This window comes from Mizuhopecten yessoensis, unplaced genomic scaffold (genome assembly GCF_002113885.1).
Source record: "Mizuhopecten yessoensis strain PY_sf001 unplaced genomic scaffold, ASM211388v2 scaffold10841, whole genome shotgun sequence".
Taxonomy (NCBI): domain Eukaryota; kingdom Metazoa; phylum Mollusca; class Bivalvia; order Pectinida; family Pectinidae; genus Mizuhopecten; species Mizuhopecten yessoensis.
In genome coordinates, this window is record NW_018408748.1 from 295,994 (window position 1) to 323,276 (window position 27,283).

The following is a 27,283-nucleotide window of genomic DNA, read 5'->3' on the forward strand; positions in this document are numbered from 1 at the left end:
ACGACGGATTCAAGAGAAGCTGTGAGGCCAAGCTCCTGACACTGTCAATACCTTTCGAACAATCTCGATTCTGGCCTACAGACATGCAGATATATTTTTCATGGATCTCTTTAAAGCGCTCGGCCGTGTGCCACACCAATGCTGTTCGAGGAAGCTAGTCTTCTATGGCATGCGGGCCAACTCATTCTTGGATATGGAGCTTTCTGAAAGGACGGAATAAGAGGGTAATGGTAAAAGGATAAACATCAGAATAAGCCCCAGTTGTCAATGGAGTACGCCATGGGACCTGTTTCGTCCCTCCTTTTCATAAATGACCTTCCTAACAACGTCACAACTATAAGATCAGATTATATGCAGATGACTGCATTGTTTACAAGGCAATAAGAGGAAAAGAATGCAGCAATAAACTGTAACAAAACCTAGCAGAACTGGATGTTTGGGGGGGAGGGGTTCCATCCAGAGGAGTGTCCTGCGATTCACGAAGAACAGGAACAGAGGCGGTCCAAGAGCTAGGGGTGTCACCAGCGAACGTGACACCCCATTGACTTAAAACAATAGTATACATATACTACATCAATCGTGTTACATTCCCAAGCTCTGTTTTGTGTGCGCACTGTAACCTTAAAGGGCCTTATTTGCACATCAATATTTTATGGTTTATAAAATCGTAACAAGCTTACCTGAATTAAGTATCTCTTGACCGGTGATTCTAGTTGTGTAATACACTTCCAAAGCCATCACCCCCTCCATCTCCAGCAGGTTTAAAATTAAACTTTCAATACAGTTGACACTATAATTGATGTCACACCCCAGCATTAAATAAATGGGTGAGCGAACCATGATGAAGACTTCTGTACCTGTATGGTCAGTGGTCCTTAGTAGTCACAGGGCACGCGTGTTGCAGTTTTGACTATCAGAAAAGGTAATAGAACTCCTTTTTCAAAAACATTTCCAAGAAGAACAATGAACATCACAGTTTTAAGAAAAATTGAATTAATAAATAACCAAAATTATAGTTATAAATATTGATTTTTCATTTCACTGGGACATTTTAAGACGAAAAACCAAAAGGGACCCTTGAAAAGGACCAAAATTGGTCATTCTTACTTTATTTTGTGCAACATGACATGCGTCGCAGAATTAAATGAAGATCTGGAATGGTAACACCCACCTGAACAAAAATCTGCATCCGCCCTTGAGGAAGATCACAAAGGCCCAGTACCTACCAGTATCAGCAAGTATTTTGGGGTGGATCTCTCGGCAGACCTCACATAGAAACATCATATCGATAGAGTACAAATATCAAACAAAGAAGGTAAACAGCACTCTTGAATCTTAAGATTTCTGATGGGGATACAAAGGCCCTAACACTTGTCCGCCCAAACCTGAAGTACTGCTCAGCTGTATGGAACCACTTGCGAGCTTATTGTAGACCCACATTATAGTGGACCAGTTCTGGCTGACTGGCAGTTTGGTACTTATCGGCGAATTGTCTGTCACCCGGGTTAGTAGTTTCAATTAAAACGGCTCATGAATAAATAGCATGCAGCACTAGTACTGCAGTTTCTCCATTGTTTCGGCTTTTTGTTCATAAAGGGTCTATCGTAGGCTTTTCGTTTTGACGATTTACCTTGTGTAGCTTAACTCTGTAGGTTTTTTCTTGAGTTCTTGTGGGTACATGGACATTTGGTATGTCTGTTCAGATCTTTTTACCTTTCTGTCAACCATCTTCTGTGTCGGCCTAGGCTGGGGAGGAGAAACAGAGAAGGATAGGATTTTAGTTATTTAGATAATAAATGATAAAAAAAACAGAGTGCATGCACCAGTTATTAAAATTCAAAAGCTATAATTGTGAGACTGGATGTCTTAACAATAAAGAATATGATGTTGGTAAAAAGGGAATTAAAAAGAGCCGAGGGAGTATTAGGTTTTCAGAATACGGTTATTTGTTACAGTATCGGATAAAAGTACATCACTGTATGAGAGGTGAAAGACTAACTCAAAGGAGGCTTGAAGTGTGAGATTTCAGTGTGGGATGATGCCCATTATGTCTTCTAGGGCTTAGACCCGGATGGGCAGGTGCGTATTCCAAGATACAGTACATGGGTGCTATCTAGAATGGGGTCAAGCTTGCATATACACTCTTGTATGAAATTAGTTGGAACTAAATGCACTCTCGACGAGTGTAAATGTTCACCACCATATAGCACGTGCATTACAAATATATCATATATAGTTCATGTCCACGTCTGTTTTTCTTAATTGTCAACTATGATGTGCTTTCCAAATTGCGGCAACCGCGCCACAGATTTATAAAAGTTTAAACAGGTAAAAAAAAAAGTCTTTAAAACACGCACGAGATATAAAAACAGTCCGTTTACAGTTCACCACATATACTATTACCATTACCACCCTATACCACCCTGTACCTGCTACAAAATGTAAATTCTCTGCTTGCACGGTCCGCAATAAGCTTGGTGAATATTAAAAAAAAATATGCTTACAATAAAGAAATATCATATTTATCAGTATATTTGAGACAACATAATTCATTTGATTATTTTTGACAACAGGGTATAATATCATGAAAAGTACTGTGACTGCGCATCTATAAAAACAAAAAACAAAATAGATGCTCCACCATTTGATGTCTATTTAAATAACAAAATCATTTTAAGTTGCAATATTCTCCGCTGTTTGACTGATTACTAACAACGCCCTTTGCAGAACCTTTTAATAAGCATGCGTTAGGTGTTACAGCCATCCAGAGATTTGACCAAGCTTATTTGATCGCGCATGTATTGCCATGTGTTTGAAATATTTATATATCTTATGAAGATGATATTGCAATCAATGGTGATATGACAATGATGTTGATGATGATGATGATGATGATGATGATGATGAATGATGATGATATATTTGAGTAAAAAATGTAAAAAGTATCTATAAGGATTTTTACAACATACATTAAACGTCAAAACATTGCAAGGGGGTCAAGTGGCTACCAAGAACATTTATAGCAATTAATATTTGTATTTTCAGCTTTTATAGTTGTTATATTGGGTAAAAGATTGAAATGCAAATAAATAATACTGGTGTGCTACCTTTTACTTCAAGGGAGACAACTCAATAACAATGTGGAATAATAACCAATCGCTATTGAGAGTTTTCGTCGCTCCGTTTGATAAGCCACTACTTCCTTTCCACATGTGAGCTGACAATTTCACCATCCGTCAACGATGGCTCACTATAATTTTAAGAAGATCACGGTTGTACCACCAGCAAAGGTAAGTCATTTAAGTGTGATATTTGACTCTCGGTTTTAGCGAATGAAATCAGACAGCTGCTATCCGAAAGGGACCAAAGAAATCACGACATAGTGTGTTGAAACCGTGACACTGTTTCTTTCTCGGCTTTCACGCATGGATTTTAGAATTATGGCTTATAAATTTCAGTCCACCAAATTTGACCTGCCCTTTCCTTAATATACTAACTATTTGTATAAATTCATGTTTAAGGTCCCCAAACCTACCAGCGATTACCAGGAGTATATTTAATCTACACGCACTTCATGTTTGTTTGTTATTGTTTTGATCACTGATCTGTATCTAACTAGGCGCTAGCCCGAGTTTCCTCAGACTCCAGACAGCCTGAGCTCTCTCTCCCGTGGGGCGTATACCTACCAAAGCCCTGTGTAAATATTGATTGTGATCAAGATCACCATACTTTTAGACATGTTGATATTCCACCCCGACAAATGCACCATACTCACAATATCACCAAAACGCACACAAATTAAACACCAATACACACTACATGACCACACACCAGAATATATAACTTCAAACCAATAATTTGGCATCACACTTCAAAACAACGTAAAATGGAACAAACGCATTAACAGCATTACATCCAGTGTTCCCGATCATGATCATGCAGAATCCTGCGTGATTCACACGTAGTAAACACCTTTGCACGCGTAAATTTATTATACTAAGCGTGATCGAGTGTACGCACAATAATTTCGTACAATGTTCAGTCGTTTTTGTAGCGTGTTTGTATTTTACATGATGATATTCAGAAAAGCGAAAGTGATTCTCAGATTTGTCAGAATTTCCCGCGAATGACGGAAGTCTGGTAGTAAACAATGCATGCAGCGCACCAAGTGGCGAAAAAATTACTACAGGAGGTAATGAGTGCACTGTCCTACGATAATACCCGAGTGCATAGCCAGACTATTGGTATCCTCGGGGCTGATTATCACTATACTGCGTAATTGATCATGAGTGACAGAAAAAAACAGCAGACGCTATTTGGATTTCTGTCGTCAGCTAAAGACGACAACTTTCAGTTCATGTTCTTACATAATGCTGTCTGTGCCCAGTGTGGGTTAGTGACATGATCTCTGTTTCTATAATACACAATGTTCATTCTGTAACTGACTAGTTCTTGGTGTTTTTATTCTATGACAAACCGGAAATATTATGTAATAAATAAAAACCTGTAAAAATGGCATTGCTACAATTAGTTAACAATTTTGTGATGATATTACATACCCATGGGGATTTAGATAAGGTGTACCCCTAATATATATGCAGCCATACCCCCATTTTGAGAGGCATGGGGTACAAAAAAAACCAATTACAAAAGTGACTGGGAACACTGACATCAAATGCAACCGAAAAACAAATTCACCACACATAAAAGAACATGCATATAAGGCCATTGTTAGACCAAAACTTGCAAACTGCTCTTAAGTTTGGGTCCCTCATTACACAAATAACATAAATCAATTCGAAAAAGTACCACGAAGAGCATAAGGATACGTCCTTAACATACAGATATGATGCACAACTTACAATGGCCAACACTACACACATGCAGAACAAGCATTACCCTTCTCTACAAAATAATAACCCAACAAGTAGCAATACACACTAACAATCTCATCCCGGCAGACACCAGAACACGTCAAGGACACGACCTTAGTTACAGACTTATCTACACATCCAAAGACACATGCAGACACTCGTTCTTTTCATGCACCATTACACAGTGGAACCTCCTACCCAAAACAATCATCCAATCAGAAACACTAGCAGAGTTCAGGACATGCACCACATATAACACAATCGAACAAATACAAATTGAAAACCTTCAATACAACTAACACTCACTGCTTTTAACCTGTTTTCATCCTATAGACAATTAAAAAACAAAACACTGTACATAACAACGCACTACAGCACAAGACCACAATTCCGTATTTGTCAATATTGATGGAGGAAGGTTTCAAGATGAAAATGAAGACAGATATTGTATATCTATGCTTGCTGCTGGTGCCATAGGAAATTCAAGATAATTTCCACCAAGGAGAATATTTGCTTACATATCTCATAAAAATATGTACAAGATCATTCGCAAGGGACCAGGTAGCAATGTTGCAACCAAATGGTAAGAGCATCTGTCAAATTTAGAGTTCGTAGATTATTAGTTTCCATTTCAGTTCGCATACAGTATCCGTTGTGCAATTTTGACCTCGGTACCACCGCAGAATTATCTAAGTCTGTGGTACCACCTACTGTATTCCTAAAATACAGTAAGCGTTTTAACTTCTGAAATATAAGAATAATATTAGTTACACAGATTTTTGGCAGGGGATACGGGGTGGTTTGGGCCTATCGGCCTCAGGAAATGTACGAAACCCTTTAGGGTCATACCATCCCGTATACCCTGCCAAAAATCTGTGTAACGAATTTATTACCCCCTTGAGTCTTTTATAATAAAAACAGAGAAAAATAACAGGCACAGTACCTCATTTAGTTTCGTTTTATCAAATTCCTCGGACTGTTCTTCCCGATTCTTTTCTTTTAAATACGTCCTCAGCATGTTTGCCGCTCGTCTGTTCGACTTTTGTGTGTTATGTGGCACATAGTTAGCCCTTTTTGCGAGTATTTCCTCATCAGTATGCGAAGTTTTTAACCATTCAGATTCCTAGATTTTTCTCAAAGGGGTAATAAAGTCTGACATATATATATATATATTATATGAAACTTTTGTTGTTCTCTTTCAGGACTTTGTTGACATTGTTCTATCCAAAACTCAACGTAAGACCCCAACAGTAGTGCACAAACACTACAAGATCTCCAGGATACGGACGTTTTACATGAGAAAGGTCAAGTTTTCCTCTCAGACATTTCATGACAAGTTGACACAGATTATCCAAGAATTTCCTAAACTTGACGTAAGTATATGACACGGACAACTGGTAGATGGTCACATCATATAAAAGATGATTAAGGCCCACAGGCCACACTCAATCCCACTTAATTTGATTTCAATATTTGAGATTGTGAATGTGTTTTACAATTAATTTTCAAGATTCTTGTTTCACTTTACTCTATTTGTAGACCTATCCAAGAAAAGGATAACTAACCTGATAAATCATATTTCAAAAAAACGATCTTTCCCCTATAAATATGAGCATAAAACTATTCTACAGGAACAGTTCAACTGTGAAAAATGTCAAAAAGTTGTACTGGTTGATAAACAGATGAATACTTTCTTGATTTTTATCAGCTGAGTGATTTAATTCACAGAACATTATAGAATTGGTAGCTAGAAACTTATGGCTAAGAACACCACCATTTCTATTTTGCCTAATTATACTATGATGAATGTAAAGCAATAATAAGTTTTTCCAGAATCCTATTTAAGGTGAAAAAAACCCAAACAGAAACACATAAGATTCTGAATAGTACCATAGCCAATTTATGTACTGACATTATGTTGCTGGTGTTCTCAGGATGTCCATCCGTTCTATGCCGACCTGATGAATGTGCTGTATGACAAGGATCATTACAAGCTCGCCCTCGGCCAGATCAACACTGCTCGACACCTTATTGACAAGTACGATCTCGGCATCACCTAGCACAATCAGAATCCACTATCAATAGCTTGTCGGCCATTAATTATAACAGTCTCTCATAACTTAAATGTTATATTCCTGCAACTTGAATACAAAAGGCAGTAAAGACATGTTGTAACTAGGGAATGACCCTTTTGCAATATCCTGGACTTATTTTAAAATGTCTTAAACCATGTTTAAAATGACAATTTGTATGGGTGTATTTCAAGTCATACTAATGATGAGTAATGGAAACCATGTATTCAAACACGATGATGCAATTTCAAAGGTGTAAGAAATTAAAAAATCGTTAAAAATTAATTTACAAAATTGAACAAGTGATTGATAGTTTGAAAGAGTGAATGACTGAACAAATCTGGATTTTGCTGGTTATATTATAATATTGACTTTTCCTATTTGAGTTTAAATGCATCAAATTTACTGTAAAATATTGCTATATATCTGTAATGAGATGTACTGTTATATAATAGATCTATTGTAAAATTTTGTACAAGATGTGATTAAGATGCTTAAAATATTTTTGTCAATATTGTTTCATCAGAACTTTGTCTTGCTATATGAAATATAACATTTGATCTTTGTTGCAGTGTGGCCAAAGATTACTACCGACTTCTGAAGTATGGCGATTCCTTGTACAGGTGTAAACAGCTCAAAAAGGCTGCTTTAGGAAGGTGAGTTTATTGACACTTTCTGCTTACTGCCAAGGTTAAGAATTAGTTAACATGATAAAACACTTTATTTCTGAAAAAATAATTTTCTGTAAAAGCATGTATACTTTTTGTCGCAAATACATATCAGTGTGAATCATCTAATAATGTTTAGCAACAAACAGGTTATTGATACTTTTCTAATGGGGATAGAATAAAAATGTTCACAAAATATAACTATGGAGATTCATTGAGTAAGATTTCCCACCTGATTTTCATTATCAGCAGTTGAGGCACTGTAGTCTAGTGGTAGGACGCGAGGCGCATGACCGAAAGGGTGGCAGGTTGAGTCACGTCATGGCACCGTGTTGTATCCTTGAACAAGATACTTTACTCCGCTTGTTCCAGTCTACTCAGCTGTAAATGAGTATGTGGTTGGGCAGTGCTAGAATTGTTGAATGCTAGCTGTGAGCGCTGAGTTGAGAAAGATAATGGCTGGTTGCAAAGGCCCTATAACCATGGATAATAATTTGCAAACCGCTTTGAGACGACCCACAAATTAAGTTGTGATAAAGCAGTATATAAGAACCTTGAATTATTATTATTATCTGGCAATATTACAGGATGTATACAGTTATGTTGGTGTATCACTTACAGAATGTATCACTTACAGAATGTGTACGATTATGAAGCGTCAGAAACAGAGTCTGGAGTACTTGGAGCAGGTCCGACAGCATCTCTCCCGCCTTCCCTCCATAGACCCCAACACCAGAACACTGCTCATCTGTGGCTTTCCAAATGTCGGCAAATCCAGCTTCATCAACAAGGTAGGACTCAGTTAGGTACCAGAACAGGGCTAACAGTGATCTCTTAGAATTTTACTGGTCACAAGATTAGCTTGGTTTAGGAGTTGAAATGGTTAAGTGAACAGTAGAAATACATTATAGGTTAATTTTAGGTGAGAGCCATTCCAGAACTAACTGGAGGAGAGGTTAATTTTAGGTGAGAGCCATTCCAGAATTACCTGGAGCAGGAGTAGGGAACATTTACATGTTTTTTCAGATGTGATGTTATCAGTATTTTATATAAGAAATGGAAGGCAGGGATTTAACCACTTATTACCCGTAATATATTGATAGATTTGCTCCCAACCACTTGTGTATAATAAGTGATGGAATAGCCCTCAGGTTGTGTACATCATTTCACTTAAACTTTGTGTTTTGATCTCATCACACTTTCAAAGTTATACTGGATGCTATTTAAGTTGTTAAGATGTGTAAGAACCAGTGAAAGAGGGTAAGGAGTGAACTCAATTCAATGTTAATTTTAGTTTCCATGGTACTTAACAGCAAGGTTCATAGAGTTACCTCCCTTCGCACATGTATTGCATGGATATTTCATTTATGTGTATTGATTCTTCTTTCAAATGTAAAAAAAATCAGGTATGAAGTCCAGATCTGACTGACCTGTTAAGTTAATATATGCCTGAAAATGTGTAGCTACTGCTGACCAGAAAAAACACCAGATCACTAGGCCTATCTCCATGTTAGACAGATCTATAAATGAGTGCTCTACTCTCATCCAGCCAATCAAACCTGATAAACCAGTATACCTACAGAACAGAATGTGTTATACTTTCCTTGTTACAGATCACACGAGCAGATGTGGAAGTCCAACCCTATGCATTTACAACCAAGTCCTTATTTGTTGGACACACAGATTATAAGTACCTACGCTGGCAGGTGTGTAAAATGTAGCGAATACATGTTCATATTATTTGTGTGTGTACAGTAGTAGAGTTATGTGTATGCAATATATATATATATTTATTCCTCTGTTTAGGAATTGCCTTAGGATATTTAGTCCACAGTATTACTTAGAGACAAGTGAGATTGTGCATCTAGAATGATGGGTCTTAATTGGACAATAAAGCACAAAGTTTGGTAGATTTTCAAAAATGCTGAAATTTGAATTAAAAAATGTAGCCACACTAAAAAAATGGAGAACAGAAATTGTACTCTTGGTGTAACAAAACATCATGCTCCAGATGTGATCACATCTAAACATTTGCCCGATTCAAATGAGACAATGGAGTATTGTAAGATCTCCACAACAAAACTGGAACTATGAAGAATATAAAGCTGTCTCATCCTTTAAATGCCTTTGTTTTTTAAAAGGTAGTCGACACACCTGGAATTCTTGACCACTCGTTGGAAGACCGAAACACAATAGAGATGCAGGCCATTACAGCTCTCGCCCATCTACGGTCAGCCATCCTGTACATCATGGACGTATCGGAACAGTGTGGTCACTCACTAGAGCAACAGGTAACAGGTCAAGTTTGGATTTGGTGGCCTCAACACCTTTGTATACTTCATGATTCCTTGTCAAAAGCCCAGATTATTCATATTCATCTTACAAAATGATTGATACACACTTCTTAACATAAATAGTTTGAAGGAGCATCTTAAAAGAAATTCATATTTCATTGTTTACTTTAGACTTAAATTTAACAGAATTTCGTTAATCAAAGTTTTTATATAGGAAAGTGTTTTGGAGTTTTAGAAAATTATTCAGTGAAGGAAATTTTCCCTGACTTCCATGATACTTTTCTATGGATTATCCTCTGTTAAGGAATTGCCTTAAGTTGAAGAATATTCGTGGAACGTGGGCTAGATCAGTCATGTTAACTATCATGCATTCTATCCATCTATATAATATTTAAGAGAGTACACATTTTAGCTTTAGAGCCTGTTGCCTTACAGATTTAATCGGTAGTATTCTTGAGACCCAATGGAAATTATACTCATAGGAATGGTTCTTCTCTGTATTAAAAAAAAACCCCATGTTATTATTGACTTGCAAATCTTGTTCCTCTTTTCAGCGTGACCTCTTCAGCAGTATAAAACCTCTATTTACAAACAAACCTCTAATCATCGTAGCAAACAAAATTGATGTTACAAAAATAGAAGACCTTCCAGAAGAAAAAAAGGTAACTGTTTCATGTGCTATTTATATACTGATGTTATGTTAACTCAATACTGAATAGATTTTAGAAGTTTCTTGCGTAAACCATAAAATAAATACCTTTTCTTTTATTCAAACTTGATTGGTAATCTGATATTTGCTATCATTGAAGTTTTCATTCATCATGTGTAAACAATTATATTGGAAATAGAAGGACGTCTGTTTGAAAACATCTCGCAGTGAACTGATTAGATTGACTCTCCATCTACAGCAGGTTTTGTATTCATGTGTTTGTTTTATTCCCAGCAAATATTTACTGATTTTGAAGCGGAGGGAATCCCTGTGTTACATATGAGTACCCTGTCTGAGGAGGGCGTTATGAAAGTTAAAACAGACGTAAGTAACCCTGCTCTGATGTACCAAATTCATGTGAGAGTGACACATTCTAGTTATTCGCCTGTTTGTCTATTTTTTGGATGCCTTTTTTCTGAAGTGACATTCACAGAAGTTGATCACCTATGAAAAACTGTCTTTGTTAAACCTGGACAGATGTCGAATCACTTTGACTTTTATAATGATCAAGACAGTTATTTCTTCATTTGAGACCGTATGTCATTCAAAATCCTAAATAGGGTGATAGTATTGGACTGGTTACAGGCTAATGTTGGTACACATGCTCAATTTTCTCGTACTAGGAGTAAGAGAAAAAGAGCTTGAAATTATTAGAAGTTGTATTAAATTATATATTTTATTGCGAGTCTTTTATATGCCAGAATCATCACATGATGAGTATTTCCTCAAAAAGTTATCTATCAACGGTTTTGATTTTCCCACAGGCATGTGAAAGACTTTTATCTCACAGAATACAGACGAAAATTAAACTGAAGAAAGTGGCAGATGTGATGAACAGACTACACGTTGCCATGCCAGCTAAACGAGACAACAAGGTACTTAACAGAATAATAATAATAATAATATACAGCGTTTGATATAGCGCCCTATCTAGCTAACATACACCACTCTAAAGCACCTTACAGCGCCCTATCTAGCTACCATAAGCCACTCCAAAGCACTTTACAGTGCCCTATCGAGCTAACATAAGCCACTCTAAATCACTTTACAGCGCCCTATCTAGCCAACATAAGCCACTCTAAAGCATTTTACAGCGCCCTATCTAGCTACCATAAGCCACTCCAAAGCACTTTACAGTGCCCTATCTAGCTAACATAAGTCACTATAAAGCAGTTTCAAGCGCCCTATCTAGCTAACATCAGCCACTCTAAAGCACTTTACTGCGCCCTATCTAGATAACATAATCCACTCTAAAGCACTTTACAGCGCCCGATCTAGATAACATAAGCCACTCTAAAGCATTTTACAGCGCCCTATCTAGCTACCATAAGCCACTCTAAAGCACTTTACAGTGCCATATCTAGCTAACATAAGCCACCCTAAAGCACTTTACAGTGCCCTATCGAGCTAACATAAGCCACTCTAAAGCCCTTTACAGCGCCCTATCTAGATAACATAATCCACTCTAAAGCACTTTACAGCGCTCTATCTAGATAACATAAGCCACTCTACAGCTCTTTACAGTGCCCTATCTAGCTAACATCAGCCACTCTAAAGCACTTTACAGGGCCCTATTTAGCTAACATACACCACTCTAGAGCACTTTACAGCGCCCTATCCAGCTAACATACACCCCTCTAAAGCACTTTACAGTGCCATATCTAGCTAACATAAGCCACTCGAAAGCACTTTACAGCGCCCTATCTAGATAACTTAAGCCACTCTAAAGCACTTTATAGCGCCCTATCTAGCTAACATCAGCCACTCTAAAGCACTTTACTGCGCCCTATCTAGCTAACATACGCCACTCTAAAGCACTTTACAGAGCCCTATCTAGATAACATAAGCCCCTCTAAAGCACTTTACAGTGCCCTTTCTATCTATCTTAAGCCACTCTAAAGCACTTTACTGCGCCCTATCTAGCTAACATACTCCACTCTAAAGCACTTTACAGTGCCCTTTCTATCTATCTTAAGCCACTCTAAAGCACTTTATAGCGCCCTATCTAGCTAACATAAGTCACTATAAAGCAGTTTCAAGCGCCCTATCTAGCTAACATCAGCCACTCTAAAGCACTTTACTGCGCCCTATCTAGCTAACATACACCACTCTAAAGCCCTTTACAGCGCCCTATCTAGCCAACATAAGCCACTCTAAAGCATTTTACAGCGCCCTATCTAGCTACCATAAGCCACTCTAAAGCACTTTATAGCGCCCTATCTAGCTAACACAAGCCACTCTAAAGCACTTTATAGCGCCCTATCTAGCTAACACAAGCCACTCTAAAGCACTTTATAGCGCCCTATCTAGCTAACACACACCACTCTAAAGCACTTTACAGTGTATAGTTGTACATTTAATACAATTAGCATATACAACTTTGAGGATTTTGCAGGAACTGCCTATCTAGATAACATAAGCCACTCTACAGCTCTTTACAGTGCCCTATCTAGCTAACATACACCACTCTAGAGCACTTTACAGCGCCCTATCTCGCTAACATAAGCCACTCTAAAGCCCTTTACAGCGCCCTATCTAGATAACTTAAGCCACTCTAAAGCACTTTATAGCGCCCTATCTAGCTAACACACACCACTCTAAAGCACTTTACAGAGCCCTATCTAGATAACATAAGCCACTCTACAGCTCTTTACAGTGCCCTATCTAGCTAACATCAGCCACTCTAAAGCACTTTACAGGGCCCTATCTAGCTAACATAAGACACTCTAAAGCACTTTACAGCGCCCCATCTAGATAACATAAGCCACTCTACAGCTCTTTACAGTGCCCTATCTAGCTAACATCAGCCACTCTAAAGCACTTTACAGCGCCCCATCTAGATAACATAAGCCACTCTACAGCTCTTTACAGTGCCCTATCTAGCTAACATACACCACTCTAGAGCACTTTACAGCGCCCTATCCAGCTAACATACACCCCTCTAAAGCACTTTACAGTGCCATATCTAGCTAACATAAGCCACTAAAAAGCACTTTACAGCGCCCTATCGAGATAACATAAGCCACTCTAAAGCCCTTTACAGCGCCCTATCTAGATAACATAAGCCACTCTACAGCTCTTTACAGTGCCCTATCTAGCTAACATCAGCCACTCTAAAGCACTTTACAGGGCCCTATTTAGCTAACATACACCACTCTAAAGCACTTTACAGTGTATAGTTATACAATTAATACAATTAGCATATACAATTTTGAGGATTTTGCAGGAACTGCCTTATCAGGCGGTAACTACTAGTCCTATGCCACCTAGCTAATACCTGGAGGTGTATTGTGAATAATATGCAGATAAAGTTCTGAAATCATCTACAAAGGTTAATGGTGCCATTTTATATTCTTACTGTGTATTTCAATTTGTTTTGAAAATAAAACATTAAGCATTATTGTTCGTTAAGGACAGTGAGATCCCTGGATTCTGTATGTAGCATGGTTATAAATACTATATATATGTAATCAGTAAAGTTGTATGTAGCATGGTTATAAATACTATATATATGTAATCAGTAAAGTTTGCTATCAAATGTTACAGGAAAGACCGCCATATATACCACCAGGAGTTCAAAAGAAAGAACAGGCAATGGACACAGGCATCAAAAAGAAAACAGTAAGTTTCTCTTACTAGAACTGGACACTACAGTGAAAATATAAAATGATAGTTATATAATAAGAGGCTGTCTCAAAAAATTTAAGGAAAAAAGTATGACGTTTTTAAATTATCATAAATTAATCTGTTTGTTGAGATTCTTTTAGAGGTTATGAGAAAAATGAGAATCTTTTTATGATACAATTTTTTTTTATTCCCAAGGAGCGTGACCTGGAGCTGGAGCAGGGAGACGATTATTTCTTGGACCTTAGGAGTAAGTAGTATTGTACTCTTAACTGAACGATAACGTCCTGTCTCTAATCTTGGTCTTAGAAGTAAATGTTAGAAAGTACCCCTGTGATATTGTGATGTCTCTGGGTGTAGAAATCTAGTACCCTCTACTTGGCTTTATTATCCTGTCTTGATCATGAGGGTAAGTGTAAGAATGATGCACCTGCTGTAGAACTGTGATGTCCCGAGTTTTCCAGGGGTCATAGCGATTCCATTGCAAGTATCGCTGAGCATTTTTGTCAAATCTCCCGGGTCTCTACATGGGCACCAATGTAACAGAGGTCATTAGTTTTTCAATGCCTCCGCCACGAGATGAACCTGGGACCTCTGGCTTACTAGTCTTAGACTCTACCGAATGAGCTAAAGAGAAATTCTCCCTAGCTGAGTCGGAAGGAAGTGGTTAGTATTTTACCAGGGTGACAGTTGGAATCTAGTACCCTCTTCTCCGCAGTACTGTCCTGTCTCAATCTTTAGGAGTTACTGTCAGAATCTTACACGCACTGTGAAACTAGGATGCCTTGAGATCTTAGAAAAATGAGAGTTAGGATCTTGTACCTCTACTGGGTGATACTGTTTATGGATTTTAGGGGTGTGAAAAAAGTCTACTCTTGTTTGAAAAAAGTTGTTTAGACATTGTACATTTTTTTTACAGAATCATGGGACTTAGCCAAGAAAGAGGAAACATACGATGTCATCCCTGAGATATGGCAAGGTCACAACGTGGCCGACTTCATAGACCCAGACATTATGGAGGTGTGTATTCTGTCTATCTTGGTTTGGTTTGTTTGTGTTTTACGTCCTTGTAATAGAGATTCTTTCCTAAGGATTTTTTCCTTATTATGAAGAAAATATTCCTGTTCAGAAACATAATGTTAACATGAAGGTTTTTTTTAGATGCCTCCAGATTCGAGGTAATTTTCATAACCCCAAATACCAAGAGCATTGCTACAAAGTATGTGATCCAGATGTCTGCAGATACAATCCTGTGTTATTTATTTTTTACCATATAGGCGTAAGGGCTCTTCTAAATTAATCATGTAGGGAAGGTGAAAGATACCTGTATAATTACATTATGGGTGGTTGGTGTAAAACCATATCTGCCTATTATTTCTGATCTGTTATTTGATGGGCCATGGGATCTCTGAAAAAGTACATCCCATACAGGCTCATTCTGAAACAGCCCTAAGCAAAAGTGAGATTTGTAAATCTGATAGAAAAAAAGTGAACGTAAATTGCTGTATATGTCATTTCAGTTACAGTTTAAAAAAAAATAGAATGGTTTTATTCCTTGAAAAGATTCAGTCTGGTTAAGTTTCAACAATTCTGACTCCTTCTATCAGGAGGGCAGTCAAGGCAAAGGATTTAAAATTGTTCAGATATGTTTTTACAGACGGTGAAAAAACAAATGTACAACCCCACATAATGTAAGATTTACGCAGCATAGGGACTGGGAGAGCAACTTTAAAACAAATAAAGTTTCTGTAACAGATCGGAAACTAGCTAAAAAAATAATCAGTTCACTCTTCCTGCACCCTTTCAAATATAGTTTAACTTATATTTCATATTTCCTATATTTAAGAAACTTGATGCACTCGAGAGAGAGGAGGAGTTACGGGATAAAGCTGGTTACTATAACAACGAAAGCAGCGAAGAAGACGAGGAGATGAAATTTATAAGACGCACTGCTAAAAAGTGAGTTTGTATAATGTTTTAAGGTGTTGCCAGATGTAGAAAGAAAAAGATGTTGCTCATATACAGTTAACTGCACTGCCAGACCACTTAGATTTACAGTTTCCCTTTATTAATTGTAAACATTTAGATGTGCAAGTTGAAAGAAAATTAGCAGTTTTTGAAAAATCTAATCCCTAAGTTTTTGCTACAATTAAAAATCAAAAAGTTTAAAAGTATTGAACTTGCAAGATCAAGAATTATGTAAAAACATTTATTTTCATCAGGATTAAAGAAAAGAGGAAGATTATGATCGTCGAATCTAGAGAGAAGCGACGCATAAATAAACCACGTCTGCCCAAGAAAGCAACAAAGATTGACACAAAGGACATGGCAAATGACATGGGAGAAATGGGAGTGGAGGTCGAGGGAGGGGTGAGTAACCTTCCCATGTGGGGGGAGAAATGGGAGTGGAGGTCGAGGGAGGGGCGAGTGACCTCCCCTTGTGGGTGGAGAAATGGGAGTGGAGGGCGAGGGAGGGGTGAGGAACCTCCCCGTGTGGGGGGCGAAACGGGAGTGGAGGTTGAGGGTGGGGTGAGTAACCTCCTCGTGTGGGGGGAGAAGCGGGAGTGGAGGTCGGGGGAGGGGTGAGTAAACTCACCGTGTGGGGGGAGAAAGTGGAGTGGAGGTCGAGGAAGGGGTGAGGAGGGGTGAGTAAAGTCCCCGTGTGGGGGGGGAAATGGGAGTGGAGGACGAGGGAGGGGTGAGCAACCTCCCCGTGTGGGGGGGGAAACGGGAGTGGAGGATGAGGGAGGGGGGAGTAACCTTCCCATGTGGGGGGAGAAATGGAGGTTGACCTGGAGGGAACTGGGAGTGAAAGGCCCATTTCGTTTAAACAGTCAAACCAGTCAAACCACTGTTGTTCGTTGATTAAATAAGGTCGGACCTAGAAATCTGATGCTGCTTTCATGAGAGCCTTGACAAAGCATTACAAGGCCTGCATAAACAAACTCTAGGTCTAAGGGGAGTTGAGTTATCTCCTTAGACCTAGAGTATGTTTATGCAGGCCTCGTAAGGCTTTGTCAAGACTCTCCTGAAAGCAGCGTCAGATTACTAGGTCCAACCTTATTTAATAAACGAACAACAGTGGTTTGACTGGTTTGACTGTTTAAACGAAATTGGCCTTTCGCTCCCATTTCCCTCCAGGTCAACCTCCATTTCTCCCCCCACACGGGGCGGGTACTCACCCCTCCCTTGACCTCCACTCCCATATAACTCAACTCTCCTTATAGTCCGGCAGATTGGTGAATAATTGTGGGATCTTTAGTAGAAGCAGTTCCCCAAAATCTTCTGACATAGGGAGGTAATTTCCCATTTCAGATCTCCACTCCCATTTTGTCTTTATAAACATTTAATAGCTCATACAGGGGAGATAAAGGAACTCGTTCTTGACATACACCCCCACTCTGTCAATGTCAACCTCTGAATAGCCCAAATAGGGGAGATAACTCAACTCAACTCTCCTTATAGTCCGGCAGATTGGTGAATAATTGTGGGATCTTTAGTAGAAGCAGTTCCCCAAAATCTTCTGACATAGGGAGGTAATTTCCCATTTCAGATAAACACTCCCATTTTGTCTTTATAAACATTTAATAGCTCATACAGGGGAGATAAAGGAACTCGTTCTTGACATACACCCCCAATCTGTCAATGTCAACCTTTGAATAGCCCATATAGGGGAGATAACTCAACTCAACTCTCCTTAGACCTAGAGTTTGTTTATGCAGGCCTCGTAAGGCTTTGTCAAGACTCTCCTGAAAGCAGCAGCAGATGACTAGGCCCGACCTTATTGAAGAAACGAACAACAGTGTTTTGACTGGTTTGACTGTTTAAACGAAATGGGCCTTTCACTCCCAGTTCCCTCCAGGTCAACCTCCATTTCCCCCCCCACAAGGGGAGGGAACTCACCCCTCCCTCGCCCTCCACTCCCGTTTCGCCCCCCACACGGGGAGTTTCCTCCCCCCTCCCTCGCCCTCTAATCCCATTCCTCCCACCACACGGGGAGTTTACTCACCCCTCCTCACCCCTTCCTCGACTACCACTCCCATTTCTGTCCATGTCAACCTATAATACCTCATAAAGGGGAGATAATATAACTCAACTCTCCTTAGACCTAGTAATCTGATGCTGCTTTCAGGAGAGCCTTGACAAAGCCTTACAAGGCCTGCATAAACATACTCTAGGTCTAAGGAGAGTTGAGTTATCTCCCCTATATGGGCTATTCAGAGGTTGACATTGACAGATTGGGGGTGTATGTCAAGAACGAGTTCATTTATCTCCCCTGTATGAGCTATTAAATGTTTATAAAGACAAAATGGGAGTGGAGATCTGAAATGGGAAATTACCTCCCTATGTCAGAAGATTTTGGGGAACTGCTTCTACTAAAGATCCCACAATTATTCACCAATCTGCCGGACTATAAGGAGAGTTGAGTTATATTATCTCCCCTTTATGAGGTATTATAGGTTGACATGGACACCTTTATGAGGTATTATAGGTTGACATGGACAGAAATGGGAGTGGTAGTCGAGGAAGGGGTGAGTTATCTCCCTTGTATGAGTGTGTTGAGATATCCATGTGGGAAAATGGGAATGGAGGTCAAAGGAAGAAAATGGGAGTAACGTTCCTATCTCCCATGAGATTGTGGGGTCAGAGAAATGAGAGTGAAATACAAAACAGGGTAGAGTTCCCCAGTGTCTATTGGTGTGTGAAGCCTGACAGGGGAAAATTGAGTGGAGATCAAGGGTGGTTTGAGTTATCTCGGACATTCAGGCGCGAGAAGGCTGAAATGAGGTTACATTCAAACATATTTAATAGTATCCTAAAGATAACTTAAACATAGAAATATGAATAACTTTTGTGACTAATGACCTATGTGCTTGTGTTTTAGGCACATTTGGCCAGAGCCCGCTCAAGGAGTGCCAGTAAACAAGCCGTGAAGAGGAAGCGCAGCGAGTCCACCACAATGGTTGATACTGCCAAGACTAGGAGCCTGAGTCGCTCAAAGATGCCGAGGGACAGGTCCGGTGTTCGGGATGTTGTGGTTAGTATATTGAGGGGTTTTGATAGCGGCGCATTAAGGACTAGGTTTGACGATTGATGTTTTGTATCAATTCCCCAACATCATCATTTATCACTGGAACAATGAAAACAACAAAGATACTGTAAATAGTTTTATTTTGGTGTGGACTTTAATTTGGTGAACTATGCCTTTAGTGTTTGTTAAAAAAGATCTGGAAATGACGATTGAGAAGATGCTACTTTATTATTGATAACCATCGATGGAATTTTAATAAATTCTTTGTGAATTCATTTGAAAATTCGAAAAATATTATAAATGAAATAAATTTCTGTAAATAACAGTATCAAACCAAATTTGTTATTAACTCGGTCAACTGTCTGGCAGTTTACCTGTTCCTATCAGATTATGTGGTTCAGAATAGGGAATAAAATACTTCATTGAATCTATTGTATGGATTTTGTATCGTCTTTATCATACAGTCTCGTTTATGTACCCTAAGGGTTTTTCCAGTTTTCAAATATCCCCAATCACATGGAAGGCACTTTACTTTCGGGGTACCATAAAGAGGCTTGTTTATTATATTTTACATAAAAGTAAAAATATTCATGATTACACTTGACCTGAATCTATCGCTTTGCTTTGTTAAGTTTGATACGTTTCTTGAAATTTGGATTTAAACACCAATGTTATTTTGCAACTCTCATGCCTGTTCACGGTTACCTGTTCCAGATGGCCTCCAAGGTGAAGAAGATTGGAAGAAAAGCACAGGTACCGAGGAACAGAGAAGCCAAGAAGGGTGAGGGCGATCGTGTCATCCTTAACATGATGCCCAAACATCTGTACTCTGGGAAACGAGGAACTGGCAAAACTCAACGCCGTTAATAAATTATTATTGGAACAGCGGGAAAATTATACATGTTGACAAACATCTGTGTACGCTGGAAAAAAGAGGAACTGGCAAAACTCCATGCCGTTATGAAGTTATCTTTGGAACAGAAAAGATAAAATGATTTACAACATTGATAAACATCACTACACATTTTAATAATGGACACTAATGTCCTATTTGTTATGATGTCAGCAGCATTGATCATTCTTATGTAAGTGACATATAAGATTACTGTGTCGGTAGGAAAGGAATGTCCACATCGTGTTGGAATATCTTGTTTGACACAGAATTACCATGTGAAGAACGACAACAAAGCAATGAAAATAAAGAAAGCCACAATTTTCATTACTGACCGTGATTTCAACCACGATAACATGTCATGTTTTAATAAAGTGGTTTTTGTTATCGTGAATGACTCTTTGGCTTTTTTTTAAGACCATGTGGAGTATTTTGATAAGACACCTGAGATTTAAAACAATATGTATTTTGAAACCTTTTCTGAGGTTTATATTTAGTTTTATGAAATGGTTTAGATCAATGTCAACTAAAAATAACGCTCACATATAGTTGATAGGTTGGAAAGCTTTTGAAACAACATTAAACACCACTTGTGGTAGAGTGCCCCTCCCATTTCTGCTATATACCAAGTCATTAAAAACTTATTTTCCTGGTCTGTTTTCGTTTAAATGTCAAACCGGTTGGACCACAGTTGTTCGTTTATTAAATAAGGTCGGACCTAGTATTATGAGGCTGCTTTCAGGCGAGCCTTGACAAAGCCTTACAAGGCCTGCATAAACATTTGCAGGTCCTCCAGGATTTATTCCCGAAATTGTTACATTTATAAACGGTCAAATCGGTTGTTCCGCATAAACGAACAGGCCCCTGTTCAAGTATGTTATATCATTTATATTCATACAAAGATAAAGTCTTAGTTTAAAGTGTTATCCATTTTAAGGAAATTGAAACATTTAAAAATTATCCCAAGTAAGGCTTTTCTGAGAGTATGATGAAGATAAATTACAAATAGGTCCTTTACCAGTGTTAGCTCACAACCAGGCCACCAGTGTTGGCTCACAACCAGGCCCCCAGTGTTGGCTCACAACCAGGCCACCAGGGTTAGCTCACAACCAGGCCACCAGTGTTAGCTCCCAACCAGGCCACCAGTGTTGGCTCACAACCAGGACACCAGTGTTGGCTCACAACCAGGCCAACAGTGTTGGCTCACAACCAGGCCACCAGTGAGGTGAGCCACCAGTGTTAGCTCACAACCAGCCCACCAGTGTTAGCTCACAACCAGGCCTACAGCGTTAGCTCACAACCAGGCCACCAGTGTTGTCAGCCACCAGTGTTAGCTCACAACCAGGCCACCAGTGTTGTGAGCCACCAGTGTTAGCTCACAACCAGGCCACCAGTGTTAGCTCACAACCAGGCCTACAGTGTTGGCTCACAACCAGGCCACCAGTGTTGGCTCACAACCAGGCCACCAGTGTAGAGGTGATACTGCAGGAAAAAAATCTTATCAACAAATACATTGACCGGTGGGCAGTGGGTTAAGCTCCTTGCAGGTCAGAAGATCAAATAGTAGAGCTCAGATTTGGAATGAAATAATATGATAAACATTTTTCTTTCATATAATACTCTTTTCTATGGTTTTAAGTCGGGCAAAAGTGGCAAAAAAATGGAACTCTTTTGTTGGATACACCACCACAAAGGACTGGGATACTCCACCTTAACATTTTGCTACAATATTTTTTTTTGTAACTTAGAATTTTATTCAGATTTTTCAAACACATACGCATGACAAATAATGAGATACAAGTCTGTAAGTTATGACAGGAAAAGATGGATAATTGTACAGAACGATGATGATCATCTTATAGATTTCGTTTAACTCTAATCACTACACATCCTACATATAAACCTATTACACAGCCTTTGCCTGACTGACATTCATCATTAAACCATACACCCATTTTGCCTGCACCCATTCGTACATACAAAGTACTTATGGTCATGCGATGTGCTTTATGAGATAGAGAGAGATGGCACTATTTCCTATCTAAAATTCATTAGCAAGATTGAAGCAGTAAATATTAACAGCTAATTAATTTTGAGAGAAATCGGCAAGCACTGTAACAGCATTGAAGAAAAGAAATTTCCCCAATTTTGCTACAATAGTTACATAATTGTTTGGTGTGTAAAAGTTTGCTTGGTTGCATTAGAAAGATAGATAATTTTCCTTTCATTGCCATACATATTCACATAAACGTATCCTTACCATGTCATGATGTCACTTTCTTTTCCTTTTATAATGTCTATTTCGTGCTAACGACCTTTCACTTTGGTCAACCATATGCCATTTCACCATTAGCTCCAGTGGTGTTGGGTCGCTAGTTGGTTAATTTAAGGCGTCTATATTTAAAATGTTTTTTTCCTGTTTTTATTCAAACACTTGACATAGTAAAATGAGTACAAAATATTAAAAGAAACACAACGAATGATAAGATCAGACACAATATTCAGACTAAATTCTATAATTTATTTATCTTAAAGCATTAAAAAAAACCTCATTAAAACTCAATAAAACCTGTACAGGAAATGTAAGACATGGTGAATACACCTTTATCATTTTGATAAAACTATGAATCAACACCTATACAAGAATAGGTTTATTTAGAGAAATTTCAAATAAATGACAATGTTTTCGAGGACAAAGGCCAGCTTGAAAACTGAGTCAAAAGGCAACAAAGCAATTTTGGAGAAAAAAGATTTTACAATCTTACTCAAAATTCTTAAATTCTAGAAAACTAGGGTCATGATAGTTAACCTGGGGTATGAAGTTAAGTTTCCTGAAATGATTGACCTTGACCTACAAGGTCGCATGGGTAAGTTATGTGTTTATACAAGTTACACGTTTCCTGAAATTATTGACCTTGACCTACAAGGTCACACGGGTAAGTTATATGTTTAAAACATCAAGTAGTATTACACATTCAATTTTGAGAGTATAACAAATGGAAAGTTTATGTTGATATAAAAGCTTGGCCAGCATACAACTTGCAAATCACAGTAATGTCACTTTGTTCTGCGACTTTTAAATATTGATAGCTTTATCTGGACCGTACGTCACGTGTAAACCTTCCTAAAATCCTTTAAAATATCAAAAAATCTTCAATTTTGGCTCTAACAAAGTAATGAGAGGCTTCAGAATATCACAAATGATTCAATACTATGATATATGCTATATAATTTATGTCTTAAATGTCTCACGAATTTCTCACGAATTCAGAGAAAAAATCTCACTATTTTTTTTACCAAATCTCACTAAAAATAATCACTGATCTCACTATTTTGCACCGGAAAGGTATGGCATGTATGAGTAATGTCACTTTGTTCTGCGATTAAGTTCATTTAGTCTGTAAACAGTATGCTTAATACACACAGTAACAGTACTAGTGAGCTCTACATGCGCTCATTACACTTTTGAGAATACCAGAATACCGTTTTTCATAATCAATACCTATAGGAAGCTGACTCGGTATTAGGAGAGCTGACACAATTCTGTATAATTCCTCTGTAGGTTTGTTTTCGCATACTTCACAGCATCACATTCATTTCATTTTAAAATGATCTAAGCTCTTATAACAGGACGCTAAAACGAATAAAACCAATCCGACTTTTGGACTGTGCCAGGGTACTGACGTTCACAATATAACACAATGCAGTTCGTCAGAATGACAGTTTAATGATCGGAGATCCAGCGTTTGAACCCTGGTCGCTCATGTCAGGTCTCCAATCGGGAACCGTTGGCACTTTCCGTGAACAAGTATTTTTCTCGTTTACGGAAAGCGCCGACGGTTCCCGATTGTTCAGGCCTCGTGTCTTTTTACGCTCATGACGCTGTTTTTATTTTTTTGTTTCAATTCATCATCACTATTTATTCAATAAAAATTCAGCAGTGTATTGGTTTCTTTTTAGAAATTATTTATCAAAATCATAGTCAAGGCGGTAACCGTTTTCGGAGCGGTACGGGAATCGTTAAACATAATCATTAAGGAAAGCTGTGCCGCATTTGTTTTTATTTTGCTTTTGGGTGAAGACTAAGACTTTAATTGACAAGTTTGGTAAATGTCGTATCCAGTATTTCAGTTTTGAGGATGTTCTCCCGAAAGAAGTTTCTCTTTCTTCTTCCTGTTTGCCATACAAAGTCTGTAGCCCAAAGTGGCAATTTTAGTTCCAAGTGCCAATGATGCAAACACCAGGAGGCAAACCAGAAATACCGACACAGAAAATCTGAGTCTCAGGTCATATGACCGATACAGCATTCCACACAGGGTGACGATAAAGACGATGTACGGAGATAATGTCCACTGTGTGTAGGAAGGGAACAATACGTTGTCGAGGAAAAACCACGTGAACATTGCAGAGCCAAGCAGGGACAGCGCGATAAGACAGGACAGCATGTGTCCAACGTTCCACCGAAACGACATGCACATGCAGAGATTTATCAGGGTCGAAGTAACCAGTAATGCTCCATAGAATGCAAGACCTTCATGGATCAGGATACGGATCAGCCAGATATCCTTTTGAAGTTCAAGTCTCCTCATTAATGTGTCAAGGTCATGTAGATGCTTGTAAGCCAGACATAGAGACACAGACAATGAGAAGAATGAAAGAACTGACAAGATCAGCGATCCTTCCAGCACGTATTGATCAAACGCAATCAACCAACCAGCGTTGGCGAACAAATTTACCGCCATTAGTATCAACATGGCAGAAGGATAAACCGGAAGCTGGTAGATGTAGGCGCACGTGGTTTTACGGAAAATACAGACGATGACGTAAATTATCCACATTAGGTGCCAGATGTAGACCAACAGGTGGAACCATAGTACGAGAATGACGTCAATCGGGATTATTTCCAAGCGAAAGGTGTTGAAGGTTTCCACGGTACTTCTCTTAAGCATACCTACAAATAGAAATGGTTAAATACTGATACGGAGACACAAAAATCCAGGAGGTGGACAAACCGCCGGTGTTTCGATACCGTGTATGGTGATACGTATTTAATTCATGATGAATTGCATACATGAGAGAATTATTTTCAAACGCTATTGTTCACATTAAAAATGCACCTTTTTCATGGGACTGCTGATATGGTCTGGCGAGAGCTTCATGCATGATATATAACATGCTGTCATCTCAATCATGACAATACGACTATTGCTAAGTTAGAATAACGCAAACGGTGTACAAGGTATGAACCAGCCGACTCGAAATAAATAACGAAGTGTAACATCTATAGGTGGTCGAAATCGAAGTATTGTGTCCTGATGATTTTGTGTAAAACTATTCCAAGAGGCTACTTTTTTTGTCAATATTAGTTGCTGTTGGTTCCGTATCGTACACCAATCAAGTTCCTTCGTGTGTTTGATGTGGTTATGGCCTTCGCGTACCTTATATTATTCAAACCTTTTGTCACAATGACATTGCATTTGAATTTATAGTGCTATAATAGTTATATGTACAAACCCCATAGGGAACATTATACTCATCTTCTGTCTGCATCGTAGACATTATATTTACAAGCACTCATACACGTCCGTTCTAGATCTATTTTGAGACTATTAAATGAAATTTTAAACGGACTGAATGAGAATTCATTGCTCGTCAGTGAAATCATAACAGGACAGACAACAAAATGACAAAACCATCACACATCCTACCTATTTGTTGTCCGAACTGGCTGACGAGGAAGGCAAATGTGATTGGACAGAGGAGGAAGAAGATAAGAAATATTTTCCACCAGGTATGTCGCCTAAACGCCATCTTGTCTTGTTCCTGATCCGTCGGAGAAAGGCCAGACCGTTATTGGACGAGCTACGTACAAATATTACACGTCTAACACTGCATTGTTAGCTTGCTTGACGTCATTTTTATGTTTAAAAAAATAATTAGGTGTATGCTATTCAGGTATTTTCAAGATTGTTGAACACCAGAACGTAGGTCTTCGTGACAGATAACCGAAGTTTTTGTTTTGAGTTTCAAGATTGGTTGATTTATATATCGTTCATTGAGGTGAAGAGAGTGAAGCTTGAAAGCTTGGTACAGGTGTTTTGCTATCCTAGAGTCGACAGGGGCTCTACGGGAGGGATGACAACTATTGAGTCGTCCGCAAACATTAAGACAGCTTGCACACACCGAATCTTTTAATTTTCTTTTTACACTGCACGGAAATACTACTAGGATATGATTACGTGCATTGTGTTTGCATTAGTATAGAACTCTGGATATAATTTGATTTTTGTTATTAACGTAATTAATTTGAAATTTATATTTTATTTATTAAAACTTTTTCTTAATTTTACTCCTTTCATTATGCCAGTAGAGTCATTTCTTGAAACTAAAATGAGAAGAAATATCCCGTTCGTAAATCCCCTGCTTTCATCATGTCGAAGTAAATTGTATGACAGTATGTCGCTCTATAAGATTGAACAGGGCCGCGCGCCGACAACATTTTGCATGTGACGTATACATCTGTGCGTCAGGATGACATCATTTTATCCTCGGGTAATATGCCTGCTTGCTTTGTTGAGTTGATGCATGCTTTCTTAATTATTGTTGCTATTACTTATTGGATTACATGTTGGTCATTCATCCCTCCCCAGTTTGTTACGACCAGTTATTCCAGCTGCGGCATGGTTAGATGATTTCTAGTACCGCCATTATCAATTAAATTAGATGCTGATTTCATTCGTGTTTACATCATTGTCAATTTCACGGTTGGCACATTGGCCATCAGCAATCTCTATCCAGAGTTGTCGTTCCTGACACTCACTACCGCTTAGTACAATCGGGAACCGTCGGCACTTTCCGTAAACGAAAAGTGCCAACGGTTCCCGATTGCCGCTTAGTAATGATGAAATATTCCGTTCTATCCCTAAGACGAATGCATTATGACATCGATATATATAGTCCTGTCCTCTGTTAACAATGTTTTTGATCGTTCATTATCAAACATACCCCATACACATTCCTTTCTTAAAATGCGCCTAATACGCAGCTCTTCTTGCGCCGAAATTGAGAGGCTGATTCAAAGATCAAGTTTATAGAATTATTGCTGCGTGACTTCAACA

General features: G+C 38.6%; 1 protein-coding gene across 1 annotated transcript; it reads left to right on the forward strand.

Annotated features, from left to right (window-relative positions):
* The first annotated feature begins 3,182 nt into the window (after positions 1-3,182).
* LOC110462887 (nucleolar GTP-binding protein 1-like) lies at positions 3,183-20,559 on the forward strand. The gene is made up of 17 exons (XM_021517124.1): positions 3,183-3,290; positions 6,077-6,247; positions 6,809-6,912; positions 7,519-7,602; positions 8,252-8,405; positions 9,228-9,320; positions 9,756-9,905; positions 10,463-10,570; positions 10,852-10,941; positions 11,382-11,492; positions 14,164-14,238; positions 14,440-14,491; positions 15,161-15,261; positions 16,088-16,200; positions 16,464-16,611; positions 19,127-19,279; positions 19,988-20,559. The coding sequence occupies exons 1-17, from the start codon at positions 3,243-3,245 to the stop codon at positions 20,138-20,140; spliced, it is 1,908 nt and encodes a 635-aa protein (XP_021372799.1). The 5' UTR covers positions 3,183-3,242; the 3' UTR covers positions 20,141-20,559.
* The last annotated feature ends 6,724 nt before the right edge of the window (positions 20,560-27,283 follow it).

Coding starts and splice junctions, on each gene's coding strand:
- LOC110462887 (XM_021517124.1), top strand. CDS start 3,243: ATGGCTCACTATAATTTTAAGAAGATCACGGTTGTACCACCAGCAAAG. Junction 9,321..9,755: donor ATAAGTACCTACGCTGGCAG/GTGTGTAAAATG, acceptor GTTTTTTAAAAG/GTAGTCGACACACCTGGAAT. Junction 11,493..14,163: donor CAGCTAAACGAGACAACAAG/GTACTTAACAGA, acceptor CAAATGTTACAG/GAAAGACCGCCATATATACC.